We start from the raw sequence: 13,949 nt of genomic DNA, 5'->3' as shown, positions 1-13,949 counted from the left end.
CTTAAGCCTTTCAAAGAACTGAAATACAGGAAGAACCACACACACTCAACTAACTACTCCTCCCCCCCAAAAAATTTCTAACCTTATTTTCTGCTTTTACATCCTGAATAATAAGGTATTATGTTATGCTGACTGGAAAATAAGACAGTTGTAACTATATTTGTTATCAAATAGCCATATAAATATGAAAATATGATGAGCTGAGATTGCTGTTCCTGGAGGATACTTGTAATGGTTTTGGTTAAGTCCTGCTAATCATGAAACAGAAGTTTAAAATAGGAAGTCAATTAAACAATTAAACATTAAGCAAGGAGTGCAAACAAAACCTTGCCAAATCCAGTAGCTTGTCATGTGAATAACAAAAGCTTATCTTGACATTAAGTTCCGTTTGCTCTGATATGAAAAGAAATTAGCAATCGCAGCCCTGCTGCTTTAAAGAGGGAGGTGGAAATGTGTTACATGTCCAAAGCAACTTGTAAAAGCAATTCCTTACATTATCATGACTCTTTTCTTATACATACTACTGACAGTAACCATGCTCACAAGAACAGCAACTGACTTTGAACACACTGACCTTGAGCAAGCAAATGACCTTAGCAGCATGTACTCCTGGCTTATTTCATTGCAACAGCGCAACAGCCTCACCATCTATAGTAGTCTAAAGTCTCTGGCCACCACCCCTGACTATTTTAAGATATCCCAATACACTTCAGTGATGCACAGTTCAAAGTGATAGAATAACATCTGCTAGCATGTTGAAGTGCAAGTTGTTTACAGAGGCATTTTTAGCTTGCTCCTGTGCTGCGCTTCCCTGACAGAAAGCTCAATTTATTAACAGAGCTTTGCTTCCCACTTAAACCTCTAAATCCCAAAAAAAAAAACCAACTAATTTTAAGAACTGAGCATGAATATTAAGCATTGTGAAAAGGGAAAACTCAAGACATCCCACTCTAGATAAAGCTAATTTAGAAACTGAAGTATGTGACAGCAATGTGTGGACTTGAAAAAGAGTTGCCTCCTGATGTCAGTTTTGCACCACTTCTCTCCATGGCCATCCCTATAAAGATAATCTATTAAGACAGGTTTTTATTTGCATATAAGTTTTAAACTGACAATTTAAACATACGTGTGTGTTGATCTGCTATTAGGAGAAGATAATTGAGAAGTTACTCAGATACAAGAAATGTGTTACCCACCAAGTCATAGTAACCCATCCTGCCCACAGTCACAAGCTACAAAAAGAAGATGTTCAAATTTAACAAAAAATTACTCCAGGGAGGAACTGCCATCCTGTGCTCTTCAGGGTCCCTGGAATGACAAGGACTACATCTAATCACATTACAAAGGTTACTGAGAAAACAAGCCTCTCCAGGAATTTACAGCCTTGAGAACACTATCTTTCAAAATTAAAAAAAAACATTTTAGAAGAACAAATCAAATATAAACTTGAGGGAGAAAAACCAGCATAAACTCTTGGTGGTTTATTCCAAAACTAAGCACGAAGCTGAAAAAGTCATAAACAAAAAAGCTGTTCTGGTGCAACAGCCCAGGTCATGGGCAGTAATGAAGCTGCAGAGCTCAACTGCTTTCTTCTTTTTCTAAAACCCTTTAAAGCAGAGATCACACCAGATCATATTGCTTTCCTGAGTGGCAGAAGAGCTGTCTAGGTGAAAGCAACATTAGGACCACAGGACACAATGAGTATCTCTCTTCCTCGATCTTCTCAGAGACTTCATGGGAGAGGAGGGTAAGAAGAGGTGAGGGGGAAAAAAACCTGCTCTTGTCCAACAGGAGCACATCCAACAGCAATTTTTCCATCTCTCTGAGCTCCGCCACAACACAAGTGACATTTGGCATTTTGTCTGGAACAACTCTGTTGATTAGCAACCACCCTTAGTTGGAAGGCTGTAGGGAGTGTATCACTATCTGATTCAGGAATGAGTTGACTCCACTGAGTGCAGCTACTCACATCACTTGCTTCTCCTTATGAGCACATTGCTGAATAACGAGGATCATATTTTACTGCTGAGCAGAAAAGCATTTCCAAGCTATGAATGCCTCTTCATAACCAGACACCTTCCATTCTGCCAGCATCACTCAGGTTGTCCATCAGCCTATCACAGGTTCAGCTGGTGCCTCATTTCAATTGGGATCAATTATATTGCTTCCCATTCTTTTCATTACCCCAAATTAAGCGGCACTTTGCATACAGACTGCTGGATGCCAAGAGAAGCATCCTTCCATCAGAAACCTGACTACTTGTTATTTCCATCTGTACTGCAACACTACAATCTGACACGGCACAATGAAGTGGATGTTTTCTAAGGAGACAGCAGGTGAAAGACAGGAACCATAACCATCAAGGCAGCTACAGAGGCAACTGGAGCAGCGACTGCACATAAGTAGCACATAGTAAAGTAGTTCACTCATTCCTACAACTCCAATGGCTACTGTTAAATCCTTGATATTAGAAGAATTTTATGAATGATAGAGTTTCTTAAGGTTTACCAAGTCTCACTTGGAAAATCCTGTCTTTTAGGAAGACAACCTGAAATGTAATCAACAGATGAAACTGTAGATCCCCTGAATACAATTTTACCTGCTCTCAACAACACCTGAAAGGCGCAGGTGGCATTGCCATCACTTGGGTATTAGCTAACAAGCAAATCACAGCTCCTGTGTTGCATATAACTACTGCAAAAAGGGGAAATTATGCACAGGCGTCAACACAAGTTTCTCTGGAAAAAACTCCTAGGAGAAGAACCAGAAGAAAGAAGAGGTCTGCTGGGTGAACAGACCTGAAGAGCTCTCTCCGAGTGCAAAATGTTGAGAAGACCATTGTTTCATGGCAACAGAAAGGAAAGTAACCCAAAGCAGATGGGCAGGACTAATATGACCAGATCAGATATCCTGACTCTTCTTGGAAGTTACTACTCCTTGGAGCCTGCCATATTGAAGTTATCCTTCTCACACCCAAATACAGCCAATCTCAGGCAAAAGGCAAAGGAAAATGACTTGCAGATGGAAATACCATGCCCTGGGAAATCTTTCTGCCTCATCAGGCAACCACAAGACACCAAAATTAGAAGTAAATCTGTGTATTCCCCTCCCCCCTAGCCTGCACCATGAGGTAAGGGGGAAAGAAGCCTTTTATTTGGGATGCAAAACTCTCATTTTTGTGATTTAGGGCACAGCTGACCGTAAGGACAGGAACATACTTAGCATATCATTTCCATATATGACAAAAGCTTGATTACCTACACTGTGTGTAAGGGGGTTTTCTTTTCAAACTGTATACACTGCCTAGCTATTTACCTACTTAGATCACTCATAAAAGGTCAACAGTCTTAATGTGTGAGGCCAGCAGCAAAGAAAAGGCTTCAAATACCACATCTCTCTAGCCCACAGCTATTAAAATCCAGACCACCTAAAAAAAAAAAACAAAACCAAAACACAACCCACCAAACAGGGCAACAGAGACACTGCCTTTCAGGGAAAGAATACTCATAACAACATTATGTCTTCAAAATAAATGAAAAATAACAATCTGTGGCTTAAGACAGTGCATTGTGGTTAGTATTTATTCATATCTATACTCTAGTGTCTAGCAATATATAGAAGTTAGGAGTTTCCAAGAGGTAATGACATGTTAAAAAGTGTTTTTATCCTCATTTAAACTGGTTTCTTAGTTGTTTCAGCTTTGTCAAGCAAAAAAAAAAAATAAAAACAAACCCAAACCCCACAAACAGGAAGCCATCACATCATCATCATCAGTCCATCTAGTTGGTCTCCCTTTTTGTGCATCTCCACGTCCTTTCAAAATGCAATTATTCCATTACCAGTTTCTAATCTCTCCCCATAGTACTGTAATGTCCCCAGCAGCCATCATTATGTCACCTCCTCTTCTGCTATGGACTAAGGTAAGTCAGCCCATTATCCACTCACACGGCTGTATTACATTTCCTGCCTTGAAGTCCTAATCCTCTTATTACTTATTTTTCCAATTTGTTACTCATTTCCTCTTACTGATGTGAAACACTGACACTACTACTCAGAATAAACACTAACATCAGACTTTGTGGCATTCTCCATTCTCACAATACATAGCTCATGAGGGGCCCATGAACAAACTAAAAAAAATGGTGACAGGATTGGGGAAAAATAAATGAAACCCATCAAACAATCCTTTCTCTTTATTCACTTCTGCAAAACTTCCCTGTGGTTTTTCTTGAGCATTCCATGGCACCCCTAAAGACATTGGTGGGCACATGCTTTCCACAGAAAAATTACAGATCCTGTTCTTGAGAATGACCATGGTGGAAGTCAGCAGTGCTGCTTCCTCTCTCCTGCCCAGGCCCACTCCTTCCCCCCCTTCTCACACCAGCATGGGCACTTTTGCAGAACTAGGGTGAGCAAAATGAGGAACAAGGATGGGGTTAGCATCACCCCTGAAGCAGGAAAGCAGAGCACTTTAGCAGAGCTAAGAAGCAGTATCCCAGTGCTGCAAGAATGCAGAAAGGTTGGACCAGCTGATCCTTGTGGTCCCTTTCAACCTGGTATTCTGTGACTCTCTGTATGGATGCAGCCCTGCTTCCTCTCAGCCTATGCTGTTGTTTAAGGGCATTTCAACTTCATCCTTTTCTAAGGCCCCAGATCCTAAAATAGCAACTTTAAAAACCAAAATTATTCTGCTTAAATTCTTGAGCCTGCTTGAGCGCTTTTGCACATCAGAAAATGGCCAGGTTCACATCGCCTTTACATGGGATATATCCATATAAGTGTCAAAGTAGCATACTGTGCCTGTCACTTGGGGAAGCAAAGTCTCATGCTCTGTCAACTCTGACCACAGAAGGATGCCCACAGGTAGGAGTTACCGGTAAAGATCTCAACAATACACTCACAGAGTGTAGAGAAACACACAGAGTAGCAGAGAAAGGATTTTCAAAGGCTGCACACAAGAATACAGACAGATTCAGGCTAATAAAGAGATGCCGTAGGGAACAAGCATTTTCAAAACACCATTGCCAATTTGAATGGTAATTGGATTAATTGAGCTTCAAACTTTAAATAAAAATCTATTTAAATGAACGTTTTCTTGCTGAATAACCTCAACAAACACACAGCAGCTGCCGATTTTGTTTAAAGGATTTGTTTCAACCTGTCACAGGCAAACAGGTCAAACCTGCACTATCACTCCCACCCTCTTTTAATACCAAAAGAACCTCAAACATTTAAGTACAGTTGTATTTCATAAGGTAGCTCCTTATCTGATTGACAAGAGGCACAATCTTTCGCAAAATAAATTCCATCTCAATACAATATAGTCTCTGGAGGCCCTTCTCATTCCTTTTTAAGATTTCTCTCTTCAGTTCTCTCTGGCATCATCTATTTTGAGACCTTTTGAATCAAATCTTTATTTCCTGATAATATTTACACTAGTCAGGTGCTTCCAAAGCAATAAAAACAGACTTTGAGAAACTACACGCCAAGCTACACAAAGTTAATCTGAATCACTCAAACAGCAGACAGCCACATATCCACGAGGAAATCCAGCATGCTAAAAACTTCTTCAAAAGTGAACTTTCTGCTGAAAATAATTGTGCTGTATAGTATCTTTTTTTCTTTAAATCAGTTTCAAACTTGTCAACCAATTTTTCACTTAAATGCAACACCAAAACTACTCAATAGGTCCTGGCCTTCCCCGCCCCCTGCCTTTGGCTGTCCTTTTTACTTTCAAAAAAAAAAAAGGCTGCCTTAAATGCTGGTTGATAGAAAGATTATTAATCTACACAAAATAAAGAATATGACCTTTGCTAAACAGCCAGAGTATTTACAAAGTACTTAAGTACAAATTAGTAACAAGGGAATTTTAGGTGCACATGTTAATATATAGTCCATGTGAATATCATTCAACATCACTGAACCAAGACAAGCGTATACACCCATGAGTTTAATTTTGGAGGGGAGGGGTAGAGAAGTGGTTTGCATGTACATCTACAACAACTCCCTCTTACATTTCAGTACATGCAGTGCCATACCAGTATCTGGATATGGCACATGAGGTGCCAAGGAGTTCCATATTGATCTTGCTAGCACACAGATCTGTTCAACATGCAAAGTAGAATCCACAGCTAAAATGTGTACGTAGGCAACTGAATAAGCACAACAAACACTATGTCTAATAGGAAAAAACCCACTATTTGAAACTAGCTAGATTAGAGCAAAGTATTACAAGACGACCACCCAGCCTGGTCTCCCCCTGTCAATTCTTGGGGAGGCAAAAGAGAGAAATGGCAATAAACCACAATAATCTGCAATTAGTTGAATAAATAAAAAGGTGAACTGTGTCAGGAAGTATTCTCAGACCACACATCTTAGGTATCTGCTGAACTACAAATCTGTACAGAACAGCTGATGTTAAAACATTCGCACTTGTCTAGAACCTCACAAAACTCACGCTGCTTTTTCAGGACCTGCACAACACGAGAGGCCTGAAGAGACAGTATCTTGAGTGGTGTACAGCTAGAATACCAGAATTAACTCTCCAGTTATTTAATTTCTCCTCTCTTCTCCTGCACATTTTTTTATCATGTGGCTAAGCATCAATCCATATGGTTTCCTGATTTAGTTTTCTGGTGACGAACTTTAAACATTAGCTGCAATTTGTAATTAAGTAATGGGGAAATGCAGGTGATGAATAAGAATATTTCCTAAGAGCACTGTACTTCTTGTTTACAAGCTGCAGTCAAATAATAGTCAGATTCTTTTGGCATGGCCTCCAATCACTGATTTCATAAAGCCTAGAACTGCACTGCACAAGTTTTCACTTCCAGCATGAATAGCTGCAAAACAGTTAAATACTTTCTCTGAATGACTCATTCTCCTAGTGTATTAGCTTGTTACTGAGAGAAGCAATACTCAGGATAAACTGTTGCCAATGCTGCAAAGCAGAACTGGAAAAGGTCTTCAGTCCTCGCAAGTTCACCCTGAAGAAAACAAAGGACCTCAAATGCTAAGTACTAAAAGCTTTTACTTAGCTTTTACATATTGGGTATCCGTATGAAGAAAGGATTAAAAAACAACATCAGAAATACAACTCCATTTTGAGGGCAATGCAGAATACAACCATGTACTAAAATCACGTTAAAAATCACAGTTATCACTTTAAGCATTAAAGTATCCTAACACTAACTCCAGAAGTTTACTGAAGTCCATTGCTGCTGAAGGCACACCATTAGAATTGAGTTTCTAAGAACTAGGCAAAATATTTACAAGTGCTGGAGTAAAACAGAGGCGTTTACATAATCTTTGGCATCAGGATATAAAAATATGGCACTTCTAGTACACTGTCCAGCTGCTTACAAGAAAAAAAAAACAACAAAAAACCCCACAAAACAACAAGTTAGGAAGGCAGGAAAGGCATCCTAATCAAGCAAGTGAAGGCTATTTTTTGTTTCCATTTTGCCTTTAAAAAGCCTTATCAGAGGCTTCAACATTAAGTGATGACTTCAGAGTACAACGTAAAACATACTTCTAGGGAAAAGAAAAAAAAGCTATAAAAGCATTCAAAACAACTATTAACATAGTAAAATAGCACCCAACCACTTCATCTCAATATGGCCTTTGTTCTTAGATGGTTCTTACATTCTCCAATTATCTGGAAGAGTAATTAAGTCATTAACTTAAATAAATGGTAACATTTGTTCCCTTACGTGTTACAACGTAAAAGACACTTACCTGTAATACCGAGATTGTAAATAAGTTGAACAAATAGTCTTTGATACATGGCTGGCAGACCCAAAATCTATTACTTTAACCCGGTAAGGCTGCCGAATAGGATCCACCAACATAATGTTCTCTGGTTTGAGGTCAGCATGGATTAAACCCAGACTTTTCAGTTTTTTCAGTGCAGTGGCCACCTGTTGCAGAATCGGCCGTATTACTTTCAGTTGCAGAGGGCTGAATTTGTTTTGTTTCAGGAAGTCATACAAATTCTGTTCCAACATCTCAAAAACCAGACAAGTATGGTTGCGATGCTGAAAGCATTCGTAGGCTCTCACAAAGTTAAATTCATCAGCATTTTCAGTACTCAGTCTCGCTAATATGCTCACTTCTATTTGTCCTTGGCGTGCATACGAAGGATGATTCTTCAAGATTTTGATTGCCACAATTTCATTTGTCCCCCTTTTCCAGCATTTCACTACTTGTCCAAAGGTCCCTCGCCCAAGGAAATCAAGAACCTCGTAAGTGTTCTTCACGGAGCACAGTACTTCATGCTGTACTAACTGGTAATCGCCATCTCCGCTTGTACCACTTTGTTTTGAAGTTGCAGCTGTTGTCACAACCGTCACTGGGTTTCCTACGTTGGTTTGTAACATTGCAGGCAGGATGGACAGGTCATCAACAATCTGCATTGTGCCGTTTTGATTATCCAACTCTTCACTCTTACGCTTCAATCCACATCGCTGGGGTCCTTCCACAGTATCTGATCGGCTGCCTTGCGCCCCAGTCCGAGGTGCCTCTAACTGAGCTTGCTGCGCCCGCGCCGCTAACGCTTTTGTAGCACCTGCAATATTTTTTAAAGCAACAGCATTTGACTGCAACAAAAAGTTCTGTCCTCGAGGTCTGTCAAATGGGTTTTTAGTCTGAAAGTACGCACTAACCCTGTGGGGAGAAATTCCAAAGTTTTTACCATTCACATAGATTTGCGGGTAGGTTCTTTCGTGGTACACACAACTGCTTGGTTCTAGTTTGAGTTTCTTCACACTACAAAAGGCACTTGACTGGGTTTGATAAACATATGGTGGATAAACCAAGACTTGTGAGGCCATACCTACAGAAGGAGAGAAAAAGAAAAGGTGAGTGAGAATCAATCCTGCATCACCATTTGTGAGCTCTGCAGCAGCTTTCTATTCTAGAAGAATCAGGACACTGGCGGATTTTCCAAATGAACCAGCATAAAGCCATTGGGTATTTAGTTTTACGACCAATAGCAAGGCCTTCGTGCCTTACCAGAGCTTACACTTCAGCACACAAGACTACAGCATTAAGTGCTTTTGCTGGTTACACAGGACAGGACTGAGCTAGTCTGCAGCAGGCTATTACTCATCATTTTTCAAGTGAGGGAACTACCTTTGTGCTATTAAAAATTCAGCTTTCATTTGAAAATTCTCAGTATTTCTATGTACAAAAGTATCCTGGTGTTCAGTAACCTAAGTCAAATATTTAGCAGTGATGGTGTAAAGTAACTTACAAGCTCTGAATTGTGAGCCAAGGCTACCTCGTTGGACGAGTATCCAACCTACTCATCGTAAGCACCGTTGGGCTTCTAAGAACAAACAGGCGAATAGAATAAACCAGGTTGGAAGAGACCTTCAAGATCATCACATCCAACCTATTATCTAATACTACCTTATCAACTAAACCATGCAACCAAGCACCCTATCAAGTCTCCTTCTAAACACCTCCAATGATGGTGACTCCACCACCTCCGCGGGCAGCCTATTCCAATGGGCAATCACTCTCTCTGTGTAGAATTTCTTCCTAACCTCCAGCCTAAACCTCCCCTGGCGCAGCCTGAGACTGCCAAAGCTCATAATTTAACCATGATGAAAGTGAAAGCGGTTGAGCCATGTGATGAGGCCTAAAATACCTTAGGAGCATGCACATGTTCACAGAAATAAATGCAGCTTTCTGGGTAAATGACACAGCTGGTTACTGGTACAGTAACCTAATCCAGTGACCACAGGCAGGTGCTTTCTCCAAGTTACATACTGTCCCACTGCAGGAGTTTGGCACCAATTATTTTTTTTCTTTCCTCCAATTCAGATTCAGAAACCTAACATTAGCCTCATCTTTTCAAATATCCTAGTTGCATAAGGCAGACCACAGAAAACCTGCATTCTGAAGTAACCTGTTGAATTGACTCATATTTTACAGACCTCCAAAATACTCCCCTGAACATTTCTGAAAACAGGGATGATAATTGTAGGTAGGGAATTTACAAAGAGAAACTTCTCATGGAAAACTTATTTTCAGCTGAACAAGGTGGTGTGGGGGGGGGAAATTTCCTGTAGATATATTTTCTATAATTTCTCTATATTTTTCCATGTATATTTTTTCTGCCAACAAAATTACTTCCTTGCGAAGAGAGAAGTGAAACAATAAAAGGTTAGGGATAATTTTTAACTTTTGACTTCCCAGTAAGGCTGAGACCAATATTTCAACCTGATTGACTCTACCTTCACTGAGGCCAAAAAGTTTTGAAAGGTTATGCTATTAGAGCCTCTCAGACAGAACCTCACACCTCTGAAACTGGTAACCAAAACCAGGTTTACACAAGAGCAGGCAACTTGCCAGCCTGGGAAGCCCCCAAGCACAGCAGCCCCATTCTGCACAGCCCCTATGACGGCACAGGATTAGTCCCACTGCCTCCCTGAAGTCACTCTGACTCAAGACACTAGCACTGTGGAAAGCAGAGCCACAAGACCATTTGGGGTCATGCTCCACAACATCCCTCCCTTTCCCAGGCATGAAGTGCAGTGTTCCAGAAAGCATCTGAGGGAGCAGGACAACAGCAGCAGTACCCAGCCCACACCTAGGATGAGGACTCTCAGTTCCACTTCAAAATGCACGGACCCTGCCTGTCTTGGATGCTATGCCTTCCAGCTCTCATCTCTGCATTGACCCTGCCATGTCCCCTTATAGACCCATCACACACCAGCCTTAAAATTTCATGTCATGCAATGCTAAACATTAAGAAAAAGGTAGTGGATGGACCCCAGGGTAAATGACTACAAGGTTTCAGGGAAGTTACAGTTTATACCAGTCTAACCAGCTTTCAGAGATGAATTTGATACAGTAATACTTTAATTAAATCACTTTTTCATACCAAGTGCATGAAGATTCTGGCAATACATATTTAAATTGCAGATGAGTCACATAAAACTTGAAGCAGACATTGCAATAACTGATCAAATGAAAACTAACCAAACACACAGCATAATTATTCTGAAGCTGTGATTTGATTTAGGGAAATCAGCATTTAAACTTCATAAGAGTGATTAAAATAATCATACCATCACCTCAGTTTAGCATCCTATAATGGTTCTTGCCTCAGCAGTAGAAGAAAACTTCAAAGTCCTTTTCTTTCCAAAGCTGTTTGTCCAGAGACAGATGACATAAAGCTGGAGATAACTGGCAGTCAGGCTCTCTCACCACCAAATGACATGGGACTGCCACTGGACTCCTGCTCCACAAGAAAGCCTTAAGACTAACTCTCAACTTCAAAATACAGGCAAAAATTCTCCAAGTTCTTGAGTCTTCTCCTAAGTAACACACCCCATTACAAAGTGCCTGGTGCACAGCACAAACACATCACTGACTATGGGACATACGCTGTCTGCTATACTGATTCTATGTAAATGAATTACTTACCCTGATCATATTACTCAGAGCTCCAAATTCAACCCTCACTGACTGCCCCAAAGCATGCCTACATCCAAACCAGATTGGAGCTTCCAGTGCCACCAGCACAGCTCAGGACAAGCTGTTTGCCTCCTGGGCAAAAACAGGTCCAGTCAAGTAGCCAAAGCTGTGCTGCCCAAGGGGAAGAAGCATGGACACCTGATCCATGGGTAAGAAGCCTGCCAAGCTGCAGTAAACCAGCAGATCCATTCACTCTGGCTCTGCTATAACCAAAAGCAAATGTCTTGCATGGTTTAACTTGTGGAGAAGGTATTTGCCCCAGTAAGCACATCACCAAAGCTGACAGAATGAGACCAAGATGTTTACTATGACAATGCAGTGATAACCCTACATTGCAATTAAGGGGGTTTTCTGAAGAAAGGACAGCCACCAGGTAGGGAGCATTGTCCTCTAATACAGCTAGAGGACCAGATTCTTACTGGAGCTTGCTGGCTGGCATTCAAATCTAAGTTTTCTACAGCTCATGCTATTCAAACAGGTCCTGAAGGGCTGGAAGCACATAGTTCCAGATTTCTCTTTAATATTAATTTCAGTTGGCTGAGAAAAACTAGACTGTCATGTTCTGGGGTTTGTGTATTTCTTACAGGCTTAACCCCATGACCCTGAAATCTAACAGCTCTGTTCTCAGATAGGAAGCGCTTAGTATTTTAAGAACATCTGCAGCAAGTCCAAGAAAAAAAACAAATACAAACAAACATGCAAAATAAAACAGGTAACATACCTTGGAAGAAAAACCTTTGATGCAATCATGACAGACTGAACTAAAAGAACCAATTTTACCCCATAAAGTAACAATGGTCTTAGAGTTCTTTATGGGCATTTAATTTCTTACCTTTTCCTACAGTTCTCCATTAGCTCCATTACACTGTTTGCATCTGGAAGTATATGTTTAAAAAAAAGACAATCTCAACTGGAGAAACTACAGTGTAACAGTGACTAAAACACTCTTCCTCTGAAAGAGGTGCCATAAAAATCCTGCCACAGCCTACACCTGAGACTGCTTACAGACCTCTGCCATGTACTCATAGGCAGTGCTCAGCCAGAATTTCAGACACACTCTTTACTACACATTAAGGAACATGGAATGAAATACACAGCACCTAACTGCTCAGTATGACCAACTGCTGGACGTCTTTGCTATGAGAAGATAAGTTTATTATTAGAATTGATTTTCCCTGCTCCACACCCAGACAGCAGAGCTGCACAACAAATGTTAAAGGGACAATACCATGTACACTATCTGACAGCACTGCCACGGCATGGGAGAGACTTTTTTTTTGGTTTGGGGTTATCTTGTGGCTGAGAGACAGTGGTGGTTTGGGTTTTCAGCTGGTTTTGTGTTTTGTTTGTTTGGGTGTGGGGTTTTTTGCTTGATTGGGGTTTGGGGTTTTTTGACCTTTTATTGTGTGTGTGGTTTGTGGTTTTTTTACTATTTTGGGGGATTCAGGTAACAATACAATCCTGCAGATAGCTTACACTGAAAAGAATAAAGAGGTTTTATTAGGAGGTGTTCTGGTAAAAGGAAATAACATACAGCACATTTTCCCCTACCACAGACTGGATCTTTCTTTTCTCCACCTTGTTACAAATTACTTCATGGAGCTTATACATCTTTCTGCACACTTCTTATCAAGACTACTCCTGCTTCCCTGTACAAACTGAAGCTTGTCAGACTATATCTACATTAACAAGTCCAGCAGCACATAAAGGAAGGGATGTGTAGAGCAAAGCAGCCAGCTCTGAAGAAAAACCTCATTCTGTGCTCATTTTGAGGGAGTATTAAGAGTGAACATTCGGGAGCATCTGGCACACATCTTCCAGTTAAAATTCATTTAAAATAAATCCTAAATGTGTGCACTACAAGACCACTCCAAGATACAAACCAAAGCACAGTAAACAAAGCCATAAGAAGAAACTGAAAAGCACAACACCCAGGTGATGCACCATGGGTAGCCTCCAGCTTTACTCAGTTTTCAGTTTGAGTCTCAGTAAACTCTGTCCACTCCTTCACACATTTTAAAAGCCTGCTTTTTTCCCCCAAGTGCAAAAGGACCACCTTAACTTCACTCCAGGGCAGCGATCACTCAGGCGGGGCCAGGAGCGTGCTCCGGAGTTCTCCGGCTTGCTCTGCCCTGCTACCAAGGTTGCTGCAACCCACCTCACGCACCAGGTGCTGCTTGTGAATACTGCAAGGGATAACAGGAATGAAAGCCTGTTTCAAGACAACCACCAACTACTACCACCTCTAGACAAGCTCCCTTTGAAGGAAATGAGCCTTCTTGGCCCCATGTTGGAAGGAGAGACAACTGGGAAGTCTGCACTTGACTTACTAATGTTAAATTATGTACCTCTGATCAAAATGCACACATTAATACTGTTAAAACCACAGTCTAAATCAGTACATCCATTGTTCATTAACTTAAATACATTCTCAGAAAGTAATGATGATAAACCAGAGGCAC

At 40.8% G+C, this 13,949-nt stretch overlaps 1 protein-coding gene across 5 annotated transcripts in view; it reads right to left on the bottom strand.

The window, feature by feature from the left end:
- Nucleotides 1-13,949, bottom strand: part of HIPK3 (homeodomain interacting protein kinase 3) — a 100,062-nt gene that overhangs the window by 42,606 nt on the left and 43,507 nt on the right. For 4 of the 5 annotated variants that reach the window (XM_054171603.1, XM_054171601.1, XM_054171600.1 and 1 more), the window contains one exon: nucleotides 7,738-8,833. In XM_054171603.1, coding sequence (XP_054027578.1) covers nucleotides 7,738-8,831 — 1,094 coding nt within the window. In that variant the 5' untranslated portion in view covers nucleotides 8,832-8,833. Of the gene's footprint in view, nucleotides 1-7,737; nucleotides 8,834-9,012; nucleotides 9,040-13,949 lie in introns of those variants that run through there. The other variant, XM_054171604.1, reaches the window with a different exon arrangement.

This window comes from Dryobates pubescens, chromosome 22 (assembly GCF_014839835.1).
Source record: "Dryobates pubescens isolate bDryPub1 chromosome 22, bDryPub1.pri, whole genome shotgun sequence".
NCBI classification, from domain to species: domain Eukaryota; kingdom Metazoa; phylum Chordata; class Aves; order Piciformes; family Picidae; genus Dryobates; species Dryobates pubescens.
This window is presented reverse-complemented; position numbering and strand designations above follow the sequence as displayed.